Source organism: Ischnura elegans, chromosome 4 (genome assembly GCF_921293095.1).
Source record: "Ischnura elegans chromosome 4, ioIscEleg1.1, whole genome shotgun sequence".
Lineage (NCBI taxonomy): Eukaryota > Metazoa > Arthropoda > Insecta > Odonata > Coenagrionidae > Ischnura > Ischnura elegans.
This window is the reverse complement of record NC_060249.1, coordinates 39,985,482-40,002,488: the sequence shown is the minus strand read 5'-3', so window position 1 is coordinate 40,002,488 and position 17,007 is coordinate 39,985,482. Positions and strand designations below refer to the sequence as shown.

Sequence of the window (17,007 nt, the reverse complement as noted above, 5' to 3'; positions counted from 1 at the left end):
AATGGATTCATCATACAATCTAAGCTGATTTTAGCACACTTTTTAAAATTGAAAATATAGCCAATTTTATTCCCCTCGTACAATATGCCATCATTAATGTAATTACAAGCCTAATTTGCTGACAAAACGCATTTTCACACAGCAAGATTTACATGCTTTAATGCTCTTTTATCAGATTCCTTGTTCAGAAATAATGAAAATTCAACATGCAATAGAATCCGCACGATTGGCCCTCCATAACAGATAACCATCATAAAGCAAAATTCTACTCTATAAATATTGTGATGATTTCAGAGAATGAACAAAAAGGGAAAGAATACATTTCTTGGACTACAAAGAAATTCCATAGCAAAGTAAAATATTTTGCATGTGGTTTTCAGTGAATGAACAAATACATTAGCTAAAATGGATTAATTAGGAATGTAAAATCAGAATTCACACAGCAGAAGGGGGAATTTCCCTTTATTTGGAGGAATTACTAAGCATAGGAAAAATGAGCATGTGAGATGAATGAATCTGGATTTGAGATCCTATTTCCATCTAAAATTAAACCTAACTCTTGATAATTTTACTTTTGCAAAAAGGTAAAGACAAGCAGAACTGTCTTGTAAGCCAAGGTTAACCTATTTTCTACATTAGAAAAATAGTGAAGCAAAAACAATAGTTTTACATTAATGAATTAAATTTATATTATCTTTTTCTATGCCTTCCTCTGTCAAAGCTGTAGTTATCAGGAGAAAAAAAAGGGATCTACAGATTCAAATCTCACTGTGCTGCTTGTGGAATATAATGTCTCATGGGCACTCCCTCAAAATGATTGCACCATCTCTAAAAATGAACCATGACCCAAGAAAAATTTTCCTGGGTTTAGCCTCGTTTTCTATGGATTCCGGCTGAAGCTATGAACATTAGGGATTCTCACCCAAATCCAAACCATTCAAAATGTTTTAAACAAAAAAAATCAGATATAAGTCCAAATAGAATTATGTTATGCTGAAAAGTAATCAAATTCACAAAATAAAGTAACCATTTGATTGGTATTAAGTGTTTCATCCTTATATGAGTGGTTAAAAATCCCAGGATTTATTTCATGCAGCTCTTCCTTGAATTCATGTATCAGTTAACCTTTTCATGGTAACTTATATTTCTTCCTTTGCATACTTTATCTCTTGATCTTGTTCCATTCCCGTTCTTCCACTTTCCCTTGATAACTTGTCTCAACCACCAGCATTTCAGGACTCATCATAAACCGATGTTTAAAAGAATAAGCTTACTTCACGAGTATGTACATCATGATTACATGAATGAACCATGATTATTTTGATTTTGTTTACAACTACATTATTTGGAAATGAGGTAAGAGGTAATTTCAATTTTTCTGTCTTACTTTGAAGCAAAAGCAGTTTCTTATTATTCCTAAATAGATGTATAACAACTGCTGACTGGAGTAAAGGAAATTGATTCAAAAAACTTGTTTTGTAAGAAAATAGGGAATATTCAACTAGGATTTTACAATTTCTTTTTATCTGCAGTTTCTTATTATTCCTAAATAGATATGGGTAACTGTAAAACGACTGCTGACTGGACTTAAGGAAATTGATTCAAAAACCTTATTTTGTAACAAAATAGGGAATCTTTAACTAGGATTTTATTTAGCATATATTAGAGAGGAAAATTAAAAATTAGATCTTATTTTTGTAATATGGATATGTCTAGGATCACATGCCATTTATTCTTATTGAAAGACAACAGAATCACTGAAATAATCCCATACATCTGATCAAATATTCTTTTGAGTAGAATTGTCAGAACAAAGAATTTTTTGGATCAATACATTGTCTTCTGTTCTTTGCTTATTCAGACATATATATTCTCAAATTACCAAATGCTCAAATTCAAACATGCTAAAGTAATATATTTCTTTAACTCAATGAGGATATTCTTTATTAATTTAGTGTATGCTAGTCAGTAAACAATATCAAATATCAATGAACTGATAGGAAGCCTAAAATTCAAAAATACTCTTGAAAACTTGACAGAAATCCTTTCAGCTGTAAGTCTGACTAACAAGTTTTAAGGAACTACTCATAAATATAATGATGAGTTTATGATTCATTGATGTTTAAATGACCAACAATTAGCATTATTTTACCTATAAATGACAACACACATAAGGACAGTAGAAGGCAAAATATACTTTAACACACTCAATGCTGAGAAAATTTATCATAACACACCGCCACGCGGGAAAATATTTTGCAATAATATCAGATATTATGTCTTCCTTAATCGTATACAATAATACAAGGTTCAAAATTATTAAAATTTGCACTATTAATAAAGAAAATATTAAATATTATAATAAAATTATAATAAATATATTATAATAAAAAGAAGGCAAAAAAATCTGCTGCAAGCAAACGACTTGTATCCAGTCACAGGAGAAGACACACTGAGACGCTGGGCACAATTGCAGGATCTAGTAGAAGATACGGAGGCAGATGGCGGGCCGAGAAACCTAACGGGACCGATGCCTTGAATTCAAGGCATCTGCATTGAGTGTGTTAACTGTGAGTCTACTTACAGAGATATGAAAATGTAAGAAATATTTCCCACTAATCTATATGTATAATATCCCCTGTCAACAGGATTTTATGTCTACACCTTTCTCAAGATTTTGTATTTATCCAGATAAGCTTTATCATGTGGCCATTGATTTGCAACCATTCAGTATATGTGAATCAAGTAAAGCCACAAGGATGGTAAATAAGGTTATGAGTTGTATGAAAATTTCCACCCGAGTGCACAAAAACATAAAAGAAATCTCCAAGGGAATCTTACCAGAAGTTGGATGTATCACATAAATGTGCTGCAAGTGTACAACATAATTCAGATTTACAGAAATTCATCAAATTAATACCATGCACTAGCACACTACGCACTCAATAGCAAATTAGAGATCCTAGACTTTCAACACTATTCTATTAATCAATGGATGCCTATTACATATAAATATTGGCATGTGCTAGTATTGTAGGCCTAAAGCTGGAAAGGGTATCTAAGGATTCGCATTCATTGATGCAAGCTTATATTCCATTTTTTTGCGTAATTGTAATATTGCATAAGCAATTAATGCAAATGTATTGCATAATTTGCAATATCTACAAAACTTTTCAGTAACTAACGCCAAGTGAAGCATGTGGTGAACTGTTATGACTATTTAAGATTTTAAATCATGTGACTTATACTTCTTCAAATTTTTTCATTGCTTTTCATCTTGAGAGCATATGCTTCTCCTCTGAAAGTTTTATTAAACAGCAATACAAATTTTCCCAACCTCACTTTCATTTATTCTTAAAAAAGTAAATATAACCATCAAGGAAGACTGTTTTACATTGAGCATTCTTAAAATGATTTAGAGATCATACCTCCAATGACGACGTCTGATTTCTATGCAAATGCACACAAAATATTAACATAATGCTCTCAGGCAATCAATATGCACACACTAAAACCCCAAGGATACCTAATGATTTATGTTACAGCTGTAATTATTCACTATCATTTCATCAATGATACCCTAAGAAAAATCAAAAATTTTGTGGCATTGCATGGCATTAGAAATCATTCAAAATAGTATTTTCTTTACACAGATTAACAAAATGACAATTCAATGCCAACGTTCTATCTTAATGTAATTTACATATTATCAAGAAATATATTTGTAAAAATGATTTAAAAAATGAGAACACAAATTAAGTGTCATAGGTATAATATATATAAGTCCAAATGTGTAGTCACTATAATTAGTAGACCCTCAAATTATGATTATAATCTGCTCTAGAGAATCGTTACTAATACAATTCCATAATATATTCCACAAAATAGTATTGCAGAATATGAAGATGATTATTACATGAATGCCAGTTCATTCAATGACACACAATTGAGATATAAAATTTGCTGAAGTAAATGAGCAGCATCACTCACCATCACTTGAAATAAAGCATCACTTGAAATTTTTATGACATCCAACTGTTGCACACAAAAACAGTATCCTTTAAAATTAATAGCAAGAAGATACTTATAAATTCAGCAAAGTAGAATGTAATATATTCTGACAAGTCGAATCTTTCGAGGTATGTATAATGCATGCTCAATCTTCCAATTACTGTTAATTCTTAGGTGAAGAGTTTTAATTTTCTTCTGCTTTTGAACATTGAACATGGAAAAATAATTACTAACAAGGGATGTCTCATAAATTATGTAAAAATACTTAAGATCATTTTTTGCAGAATTATAGAATCAGCAACATCCGAATGATATCATAAAATAGAATGAGACAACAGTTATCTATGGGTGATAAATAATGTTTGATGCAGCGAGATATACAATATAATGCTTGAGTGAAGTGTATGAAGAGATTCCCATCATGCTTTGATTCTAAGTTTTGGTTCAAATATTTCCCATAACAAAATATTTACAACTAATAGAATTTTCATGATACGCTGACGTCACTATCGTACTCATCACTAAATACAGCACCTGGTAACACACAAAAATATCATATTTTTATACTATTCTGATTCACACACATTAATTTATACATCTGACAATATAAATATAAATGGGGCGTTCCAAGTTCATACATAATATCTCACGATCCTTTCGCGAATGACAAAATATTAACCAATTATTTTGAAATCTACAATGATTGAGTCAACCACAATGAACCTTCAGTCATAGTATCAATTATTTATAAAAAAAACTAAGATTTGTAGCAAATCTGTGGTGAAGAAAAAGCAAAACAAATTACCATATCTCATTAGATTATAAACACATGCTAGCAACCTTTTAATCCCAAATTAAATTTTTACAAGTGGAAAAAACAAACAAACTTTTAAATATTGAAAATCACGTGCATCAATCCACATCTAACATTCATAGAAGCCTTGGTCATGGCATATAAACAAGATGCTTAAAATGTTTTTCCTCATTGAATGGTCCTGATAAAGCTTAATCAAATGCCCTCAGCTACAGATTATGCATTAAAGAAAATCAATTAAGACTTGCTCCTTGGATCTTGTTGTCAGATGTGATAAAATTAATTTTGCATGCACAACTGTACAGACATTTATTTCCATTCAATTCCTTACCATATTTACTATCAGATTTGGCAAGCCGCAGGTTCGATTTGTGCAAGCGAAGATCAGTGAAGCTCCTTTTCAACTGGGTGAACATGCCTGGGCACAACCAATCATCTCTGAGTTAGTTCTAATCTATTATTTTTACAGATGAAAACCAGCAAATTTTAAAAATAAATTCCTGAGTTGAAATACTAGAAAAAATTTTAAGCTTTCAAATAAATATCAAAAATAATAGTTCAAAAAGTTATTCCAATTGATAGATATTGAGGAATTCAAGTCACAAAACTTTTATTTTTTCAATGCGTAAAAACTAAAGAAACGGCAAAGTTAAAATCATTACACTAATAAAACAATTTAAACCTGTAAAAAACATTTAATTAAGGACTGAAAAATAAAAACCACAGATCCAATAAAATGCTACAAAAATATAGAAATCTATGCACTTTTTTGCAAAAAAATAACTAACACGTTAAACTCATGTCTTGAGACAAAAGAATACCAATGGTAAAAGGATGAAAACTCAATGAACCTAAAATTCAACTTATCTGGAATTCAATGTATTTCTGTTGAGATTTGGCTTTGTAGATCATGACATACCACACCAACAACACAGATATATATTTTAGTAGAACATTATTCATACATTTCAAAGGCTTTAGTAAAGTGTTATAAATTATATGATTTATTTACACGAATATTCAAATAATTTATGGAATAATTTATGATAATGCACTAAAAAAATATCTATTTATGTTATTATCAAACTGTGTTGTCTCCTGAATAATTTTTTAAATGTTTACTCAGTGATTTAAGTAATTTATTTATTGCATTATTGTATCTCCAAACATAAAAACTAATTCCATGGGAATACAAGCATGTGCCTACGAGATTCAAATGCCCCTGGGTGATTTTTATCAATTGACCCATCGAATTGATTAATAATGACCCCATTAAGAACTAAAATTACCCAGGATGTTTGGTCAACTCTGCCACATTGATTGATAGCACTAGAAAGAGTACTCAAGTTGCAAAATTAAGGGAGATGAACCAAAGATTCAATTACTGCCTCATTAAGTACCTCAAAGTAGATTATTTATTAGATCAAAGAATTGAATAATTTTTTCATGAAAAAAATTGGCTAAGAACTCTTCCAAATTCAAGGATTATATCAATTAATCACACTATATGTTATTACCATATTTTGGGACAGGAACTATGGAGCTTTAACTAAAGATATCTCATACAAGTATTTCATTTATGCATCCATATTATAATCATATCTGTTCCTGGTTTCTTCATCAGGAGAGTGATCATAATAAAACCCCTTACGAATTCCCTACAAAAAGAAATTCTTTTTGGCTTCACCACTTGTTTATACATAATTTTTACAAGAAATTCATTTTCAATTAAGATTAGGAACAAATAGATAGTTTTTTTCTATGCCAGAAAGAGTATAAACCAAAACTGTGATTGTATTATCACCTTGGCAGAATTGGCTTTTATGAAAATTTTTTAATTTCTTTGGGGATACCAGTTTTTCTTTCATCCATATAGAATTTGTATGCAATATAATAAACAGTAACTTTGAATTAGGCACAAGTTTATTAGCTTAGCCAACTTCTTTTAGAATCACACAGTTAAACATTCATCATAATGTACACAACTATGGCTAACAATTAATGCACTTTTCAAATAAGTAACTGCAAAACTAAGACTACGATAGGAAGACTGTCCTTCTTACACATATGATTCCCAAACAGAGAATAAAATTATTGAAGGAATACAAAAATTAAGGTTCATTCAAAAAATGATGAGGCATAGGCAATTTCCAATTCTCAAAAATGATATGCAATTATGCATTTGTCACTATTATGTTATATTGGAAACAATAATAAGGGTAATTTCACAAAAAATAATAAGAAAGCCAATATAAAAGATTTCATTGGTGAAAAAGCACAGTAAAGTGAAGAGTGAAAAAGAAAAGGGTAGCTATAGGGGGATTTATTAGAGAATGTGGCCAGAGAAGCTTCCGTGAATAAAATACAATCTTAGTTCTTTTATATGAAAAAATGATGAAAGCCCAGTATGAATGAATCCAGTGGCAAATAGAGTGCCAGAGAAGGTGCACTTAAAATAAAAATAGAAAAATGGCATAACATGGAGCTGTCTCTGGGTCAGACCTAGAAAGAACTCATAGATTCCAGAAAAATACAAGAAAAAGATTCCAATTGCACGCAACCGCGTGATGCAACTTTGTATCCATAAACGTATGAAACCCGCGAATCATAAATGGTTACCACGAAGTATAAGCTCAAGGATACAGGGGGACTTGTTTCATTAAGGCCCGGTTACACGGTACATTAACACGTACAAGTTAATGTACGTTTGCATGAATGATTTTGGTGGACCGGAACAGAACATGTACGAATGCATGAAACAAATTAGAATAGGTTCTATTTTCTGTGCATGCATTCGCACAAGTTGCGTGTTTACACGGTGCATTTTGGTGGTCATACATTGAAACATCAACCCGTGCGTGTTAATGTATTGTGTAACCAGGCCTTTATACTAGCTTTGCAGTACGGAAAAAAGGAATAATTTTGGAAAAATAGACTCGGCAAGAGAGAAAATTTCAAACACATAGAATTAACATCCTGCTGTCATAATGTTTTCCATAGATGACGGTCAGTTTGTAAACCGTGTAACCAGTTGCAATTCAGGAGTAATATATTCTTGGAAGATGCAAAGAGTATCCTCTTTCTTTGAATTTACAGGTGCCGGCACATGTTTGGAAATATGAGTGACAAGACGCCAAAAACTATGGATTGATAAAGGAAATGTACTTTTTAAGATTGGCTATGATGGTGTCATCAAGTCCAAAAATAAGTAACCCTGGAGTGAGTTTTGGGTCTGGTCTGGCTCTAGCAGCCAAAAATAAGGCCTATTCAATTCTAGAAGAGCAAATATATGCAATTGAATCATGAAACTGGGACTAACTAACAGGTCATCCCTCGGGTATCATGAATAATCATCCTGGAGACAAAAAACCCCAGAAATTAAAGTAAATCTGTTCAGCCATCGTGTAACATATGCAGTATGTGAAAGCAAGGTAAAGAAAAGAAAGAAAATTAAGTGAGCATTTAATGAAAAGTGAGACATTTAGTGGAAATAAATTCAATGAGAAAAGCTGAATTTGTATTATAGTAGTCTACATTAGAAATGTTGGCACAAGTAAGTAAGATAACGTAGTGAAGTATACTTTTTGTTGAAGGCCTGCAGAAAAATGATCGGGAGTTAAATTTTCAGAAGAAAGGGAAAAACTTAATATCCCTTCTCTTCTTTCTCTAGTCCCCTTATGCCTTTATGTCCATGAATAGTTTTGAGCCACCAAGTTTTCTAGCTTTGAATGGCTAATTTTTTTCACTCGGCCTAAATTTATTTTGGCTTGCATAATTAAATAGGCATTTATACCTTAGATTCTGAAACAGAGTGGCAGGAAATTTACAGTAGTTTCTGCAATTACTATTATTTAGCGACCAAATAGGAGGTTATTTTCTCTGCTGAGTTTGTAGATGTGAAGCAAATGCAACCGCAAAACAACACATATGTAGTATGTTTATATTACTTTGAAATATGTATACACTTTACAAAATTTGTTACCTTTTTCTATCAGAAAAGGGGTTCCTTTTCTGGATATTTAAATTGAAACTACCTACAATAGAGGGCTGCTATAGTGTCAGTTTTCTTGTTCAAATATTATTTTTGTGCAAAGATGGACAGTATGAATCTGAGTACCTTCATTAGATGGCATACATATGATGAGGGCTGGACCAAGAGGACTTGTGGAAGTTAGTAGCAATGATGTAGATCTTAAAGAATATATCTTTCTTATGTTCTAAAAGCATTTCTAACATTTTCATCAGCCCAAGAATTGTATAAATATTCTAATGCATGTAGCAGAGAACATAAAGTTTGAACTTGAATACTTTCAGAACTACATTAGTGCTCCACTTATATTTTAACTGGTGAAAACCCTCATATTTTTTGTTAATACTCAAAATGAGGCTGGAAATACTTAAATTATGACAGCTCACCATTACTAGAGATACTGAAAATAGCTACACATTAGAAGAGTAATGGATATCAAAAACAAACTTGAGCAAACGCCTATAGGCTTACAGTCCCTAATGAAAGGCTCATAAACAGCTTTATTTATTTCCATTGGCTGACTAAGACCTACTCATGTTAGGTTTAACATTGACATCTTGATAATGAATGAAAAATAATAAACAAATCTGGTTCTCATATCATTGAGTTGAATTAAACACCACATTGCAGTAGATCGTTTATTTGCACTGTTAATTTAAATTCCAACTGAAAGGGTAAATAAATGTACCAAAACAGATCAAATACAATGAACTCTGAGACCATTATGACACAATAAAAAACTAAATCATGAGATATTTCATCCAATACTACCATGGTGATGCCCAATTTCTTTAAATATTTGTTTACTTCTTGCATACAAGGTGATTCCATGTGCAGAACTGACTCATTTTGGCAGTGGTAACGAACAACCTTGTATTAGTATGGTACCATGACCAAAACTATGGAAAACATGATCATGGCATAGAAAAATTCTAAATCTATAAGTATCCTTCTGCAAGTGTCCAAATCAGAGGATGATACAAAAAGTCAATTGATTTCACAATTCATAATATCATTGATTGATTGGTAATCTCTGGTAACTTAGGTTGATAGCCAAATGCTTCCTTCACCTACTAAGTTACCATACTCACCCCATTTTGTGCACATTTCACAATTTTTTCTTTTTCTAATCTTTTACATACTTGTAACAATATATAATTTTACCTTGAAACATTTATCATAAATGATTTTTGTTTAGTAATAACCGCATTTGAATTCCTTATGGCTCTAGTCACTAAGGCAAACAGATCCCCCTCCATGTGTGTTTGGGATACAGTGTCTAACATGATAAGGAGTACATTGTATTAAATAGGCAATTCTGGATAATATCGATTGCAGTAATTGAGACCTTTGGTTAACATTTTGACTATTAATAATTATAAATAATATCAAGCTGAAAATCAGGAGGTCCAAACTGTCTCATTGCATTTGAATTCATCTTTTATTTGATTACCTTAAAGCTGATCTCAACAGATCTTAAGTCTTTAGTGAGAATAGGAATAACCATGAAATGCTTGAATTTCAGCAGAGCCATATGTAGCTAGCCACAGGCTATTTTACAACCAACAATTTACTTTCCTTAACCAGTACACCTTAATTTTAATGAAAAAGAAGGGTGAGGTACTAAGTGTTACATCCTTCAGTAGTTATAAACATGCATAAATTAATTACGAAAAAAGAACACATAACAATATCAGATTAAGGATAATCTACCAGTGAATTAAAGTATAGCATGATGCAGATATAGAAAAAGCAGGTACTTGCCTAAATATGCTCAAGAAAGTAAGAATTAAGTTTTACAAAATACTTTCATAATTCAAATGGACAAGAGTAAATAAAAGAATTCTCTAAATAATTGTAGGTCAAAATTCCATTCCATAAATGCATGCAGAAAATCTATGGAAAACAAACTCATATGATAGGCTGAAAATTGAATTAACAGAAAACATTATTTCATTACCAATGAAAAATGATAGATAATATCTCATAAGCATATGGCATTAAGTTAACTGCAATTTAAAAAATAAAAAATAAATCATTGTATGTAATTTAAATACCATAAAACCATGAGAAGAGGTCCATTGCATGGCTTTCACAGCAAGACAAATAATTGCCATAATAGTTCAATGTTATCAATATCTTACCCACACGAAAGAGTTAAATGCTTAATAAGAACCTTTAATGAGAACATGTAATACTAATGTCACTTTAACGAAGTGAGAAGAAATTACCTACAAGGGTAAAGATTATAAAGTACCTGAGGGTGAAAGACATTGAGGGCTACAATTAAACACAGAAGTAATTTAAAGATCAACAATGAGCCTCAAAAGCTACCTTGAATGGAATATTAAATATTTAGCATCTCCCAAATCTACCTGGAAGAACACTTTAAATATTCTACTCAAAGGGAAGAGAACTATAATTGACAGCAAATGCAGGATTTTAAATAAACACTTGTCATCATCATATGACAAACATGATATCTTACTATCTAAGGCAAAGCAGTTTACATACCTGCTATTGAGTTGAATGTGGACGACCTCTGCTGCTGCTGACCACTACGGCTTTGTTCACCATCTCCAGTCCCTTCTCCAAAATCTAAGTTAAGGGGAGTGACATCCAGTCCTGCCTTCTCTGGAGAAAATTCCAGAATACCATGGCCAGAGCGCTCACTGAAACAAGAATAACTATCCATAAATCACAATAATTTCTTTCTATGTGGCATGCGGAGGACATACTAAAGGTTAGAGACTAGAAATATGAAATTTGATTGTAAAATGAGAAAATGACTCTTGAAATTGAAAGCAAAACAAATGTAGTGAACGGGATTAGTTACACAATTCAATACCCTAAATTCCTAAAGCCAGACTCTGAAATTTGCATTTTGTGTGTACATTTGTTAGAATTGAATCATTTCTTAATCAATAGTAGTAGAGGTCATAAGAGCCCCTCATCATCAGAATCATCTTACAAAAGTCAAAATACCAATGAAAATAATCAACAAAAGACTGAGATAAAAACATGTAAGTTTATCTTTCTTCCTATTTCAACTTTCAAATTCATCAAAAAGGCTTATATATTTATCACTATTGTAAATATTCTTCTCAGACTGCATATCTGTATCAATGCACTTATGATATTTCCTAATTCAATCTCTTTCCTTAATCTTAGCAATATGATTGTTTAAGACGAGAAATCGTGGATCGAAAACAAGCAGAGCAGTTATCTGAGGCCTTCAAAAGACATGTTACACGATTATATTTTAGAAGCTTAAGACTTCCAAGAAAAAGCTCCTTCCTCATGAAATCTTATGAGAGCCATCACTTTTCTTTGTCCATAATACTCCTCACTATGAAACTTGACCAATTGAAAATAAATCAAATGTTATATTGGTTGCTTAGTTTTAGTATTCGAAGAGTTGATATGAATTAGCCTTATGATAATTTCTTTAAAAATATTTCTCATTGAAATGAGTACGAAACAAAAAAATACACAGAATAAGGTACATCTGATATAACTCTCATTTGAAAGCACTCATGATGGGACTTTTTGAAAAGGCTCAACATAAATTACTATTGACTGAACTCACAAGTCTGATCCATCTTCACTTGACTCGTGCCGTCTCCTGTCAAGTGAATCCAAGAACACATGCTGCTGCCTGAGAGACTGTAAGTGAGTATCCACGGCTGCCGGTTGTCCTCCTGCCCTCCCACTTCCCCCCTCTCCATCATATTCATTACTGCTGTTGTTGAAGAAGTACTCTCCCACTCCAATGGGACCATCAGTCTCACCACCAGTCGTTGTCCCATTGGCTCCTGTTGATGCTTTCTGCTGCGCAGGCCTATGACGTCTCCTGGGGGGTTTATAAGCTTGTCGACGGACATCTGAATCCTGTTCCTGTGAGCTTGATCTTCGCCGTGCAGCTGCTGAAATGAATGCTTTGTGCCGCGTGTTCCGTGGATCAACTCCAGCCAATTCTTCCTGTTATTGACATAAGGCAGAAAATTATGTGAGTTTAGTAAACAAAAAAGACATTGATTGGCATTCAAGATTAACGCAGGATTCCACAGTGGTCAGTGAAATATCAAAAGATAAGACTGCTTAGATATCAAAACTTGAGATTATTAATGCTACGTAAACGGTTTAATTTGAGCTGAACAAAATTAAACTAATAAATCCCATACAGTTGTGTAAATATAGCATGAAGTTATCATTGATACACAGTTGCTTCAACAGAAAGTTACAAAGATCTTAAATTGTGCAATTAAGACAAGATGACAAATTCAAGTGAGAATGGATGCACATAAATATGCAAAATTACTTTTATTGGTCAAGGATGGTCTCTGTCAATGTATTAAGAGTAAATAAAATGTGTAAGTACATAATATTTTTGATCTTAGACTGGTTGCAAACAGAGAGGATATAAAAAAGAGGGTTCATTAGTCTATGAAGTATAATATAAACAAATAATGGTTTCAAAAACAGGTAACATGGATTGTAAGGAACAATCTTAGAAATTTTATTAAAAATTTTAAATTATGGTAACTTGATTATCTCCTGATGTGATAATGGGAAGCAAAAAAAATTGAACCTATGTATTTCAAAATGATCCAACATTTTAAAGTTTTTACTAAATACTTTTCAAACATTGAAAAATTTGATGATCCAAAGTACAATATTTTTAGTGCATCATCTATTCAGTTTCTAAAAAGGCATCAATCTTAATTGACATGGTTTAACCACCTTTATTGACAGCTTTAATAGACTCAAAACAGGGTAAGTATAAATGGGTAAAAATAGTTTTCTTTCTTTAACTTGACTCTATTTAAATTTGTAACTGCCAAAAAAATCCATAAATCATATGTACATTTCATTTTATTGGGGTTCTCATGATCAAAAGATTTCACAAAAAGAACTACTCCATTCAACTAAAGTTGAAAGCAAAACAAGATTCATTCTACTACAAATATAAGAATCTCTACCTAACAGAGCTCACAAGCTGTACATTGCATACCGAGTTTACTATTGAATAGTAAAAAATATATTTAGCTTACATCCCGCATGTTGAATGTTATCTCCAAGTTGTGAGTGAAAGACTCAAAAAATTCAGGATATAGATCTAGTACATCAAGGAGGTCATCCCGATGTATCTTGTGCAGGTCACAATAGGTGAGGGCACGGACATTACATGATGACTTTCCCAGTGTTGGATGAAGGCATGGGTTTTCTCCAAAAATATCATCCTTACCTGAAGGAAAGTATGCAAAAATTTGTGAGCACAAGAAAACTTTTAAAATATACACACAACAACTGAAGTGTTCATTGGATATAAATTCAATTCTTACTTCATGCCAATGATAATACTGATTTAATGTTTGAACACAATCTTAGCCCATAAAAAGTTAGGAGTTAAAAGGAGTAACTTTAGAAGATACTTATTAATAATTTTATAAACACAGAAAATGATAAATCTCTAAGAATTTTTACAAGCTGTTAATTGCATATTCAGTTAAAAATTTAATAATAAAAAAATACATACAGTAAAACTTTGATTTTACGCAGTTGGAGGGACCGAAATATGGGCACTGTGTAAAATCAAAGTGTGTAAAATCAAGAGTTGGTATTGAGGAGAAGTATAGTTTTCAGGATAACTCTTGCTCATTATTTTTAGAACCCTTAGTCATACACTTTTGTATAGTTCTGATTTGAGCCAGAACCAGATCTAGAAAAAGTCTCATATGTGAGACTTTACGGTAATAGAGCATGAAATCCTTTTCAATCGCATCAGATATATGTTTCCTGGATTCAATTACTCATTTGGACACTATAAAATGAAGCCTAATAATCTTATTTACTCACAAGCAACACCACAGATGATGTGTTACCTCGAGAGAAACAACGTTGCATTCCTGAACAATGTTTCCCATGGTTGAATAGCATGGTTGAATTGGCACTAAGATTACTTCTGTTACCCAGGAGAAATGTCGAAATGGTGATACTAAATGCTTGCAGAGAAGCTAATTTTCGAAAATATTCTCATTAAAAGCAGTTTGCAGGAAATCCGTTTAACCATCTGCAGACAAACAAAGATTGGAGATTGAAGAAATGAGATATCTGAGGATAGTCATCCATTAACAGGGAGCAAAATTTTGCTAATACATCACAAAGGCTTTACACCCTGTGGGCTTGGGTTCAAGTCCTGGCAGTAGCAGAAACTTATCAGAGATGGCCCTATCCCTACTTGAGTGTAATGTGGAGGGCACTTCCAGTGCACCTCTCTGTCCAGCAGATGGGGCGTTAAGCCCTCGTCCCTTTAAGGCCTATCATTACAACCTGGCTAATGCCAATATAGGGTTCCTATCCCTCCAGCCCTTACTTCATGGCGCTAATGACCCCAGCTGTCAGTTACCTCCTTCCAAATAGCATACCATAGATAATACGGAGCACATGGGACCTGGGATATTCGGAAATTCAGATTTTTCCGTGGTTTAGATCACGTTTTTAAAGTGAGCTATTTAAATAACCGCGCAACTACCGTCATGCCGCCAGTGATGACTAAAAGAAGTATTAATAGTCCGGAACAATCTTCCTTCAATATAATTTTTACGCATTAAATAAGCATTTTCCCATGAAAATTTAGCATTAGTAGATAGAATCTACCGGGCATAGCTTCTCTGTCGGCATTCTTCCGCGAATTCAGCGCCGGAACCTTCGACTCACAAGCCTTGTGATTCATATTTTGCTTCAAATAATCTTCGTAATATTTTGCTTCTCAAGCTGATAACAACACCGGACACTTTTTGTATTTCGATTTAATGGTACTAAGCCATTCCTGAGTTTAAAGGGACTGCCTTATCACTCACGTCTTGATTTGACTTCAATGATTGCAAGACGATTGACGACGCGAGTTATTCTCCGAGGGCATTAACTCCCGTTCCGTTATAAATAAACGCTTCCCACCTAACGGAGTTAAGCTAATAGCTATTCAAGTTCCAACCATGTTTTATTTAAACCCACTGAAAATGAGATACAAGTTGAATCGGCTCTAATAAGCGCGCCGCGCAATCAACTTTCCCTCACCTCCATTCGTCCCGCAGATGTGGGGTTAGCCCGCTGAATGAGACAAAGTATGCTGCTTTTACCATCGTGTTGAATCACCATCGACTTACGTCCATGCTAGAAGTACGACTATCTTTTTTGGATCACCTTGGAAGCCAAAATTTTGGCACGGGAGGATTTTTAACGGCTCATTTCGCCGTTACATTTCGCTGGGGCGAAGGAAAACATAGCGTTCGCAAAATTCTAGAAAACCTTCCGTTAGGGATAGATATTCCGTAGTTCATAATTCCGGATTAACGACCATCTACTGTAATTACAATAAATACTCGTATGTTATAAACAGCGTCGATCAATAAGTCGAATAATAAACGAAAGGTGATAATGTTAATATCTCCGGCGATAATCTGTCTTAATCACGCATACACGGCGATAGCCGTATATTTTAGGTTTCGATATCCTTCTACGGCAAATTTTAACTAAGAGCGATATTCGCGTTCGTAAAGGAGCCTGAAATATTAATGAGAGGGCGCAGGGGGAAGCAATGATTTGATTCGCGATGTTTTCAGTTTCACGCTCAACAGCGCGACGTCATTTCAACCGTTCTTGTATTCATTTTTGCAACTCATTTAGACGAATAAATAACCTAACTTCATATTGCACCAGTCGGGATTTTCAAAATAAGTCGAAAGACAACTGCGTAAAATCAAGATTAGCGGCCTCTTTGGGGCTGGGGTTATGCTGCGCAAAATCGAAAAACTGCGTAAAATCAAGAAAAGATGTAAAATCGAAGTTTCGCCATTGGAATTCCCTATGCTTTCCGGCCGGACTTGAGTGTCGCTGCGTAAAAACGAGACTTGATGTAAAATCAAAGTGCGTAAAATCGAAGTTTTACTGTATGTCTAGCTTACATCCTGCATGTTGGCTGTTATCTCCAAGCTGTGAGTGAAAGACTAAAAAAAATCAGGATGTAGATCTAGAACACGAAGGAGCCTTAGAAAAATAAATTAGGTTTCCCTACAAACCTACAAAAAAATAGCCAACGGATTCTGATACGACACATGAGAATTTTGAAAAAAAAAAATATTCCCAGTTA

General features: G+C 33.1%; 1 protein-coding gene across 1 annotated transcript in view; it reads right to left on the bottom strand.

Annotated features, from left to right (window-relative positions):
• Window positions 1-17,007, bottom strand: part of LOC124158120 (potassium voltage-gated channel subfamily H member 2) — a 404,742-nt gene that overhangs the window by 34,903 nt on the left and 352,832 nt on the right. The window contains exons 14-17 of the mRNA XM_046533302.1: window positions 13,910-14,103; window positions 12,445-12,836; window positions 11,370-11,527; window positions 5,157-5,243 (exon numbers count right to left, since the gene is read on the bottom strand). Of these exons, the coding sequence (XP_046389258.1) occupies window positions 5,157-5,243; window positions 11,370-11,527; window positions 12,445-12,836; window positions 13,910-14,103 (831 nt within the window). The remainder of the gene's footprint in view (window positions 1-5,156; window positions 5,244-11,369; window positions 11,528-12,444; window positions 12,837-13,909; window positions 14,104-17,007) is intronic.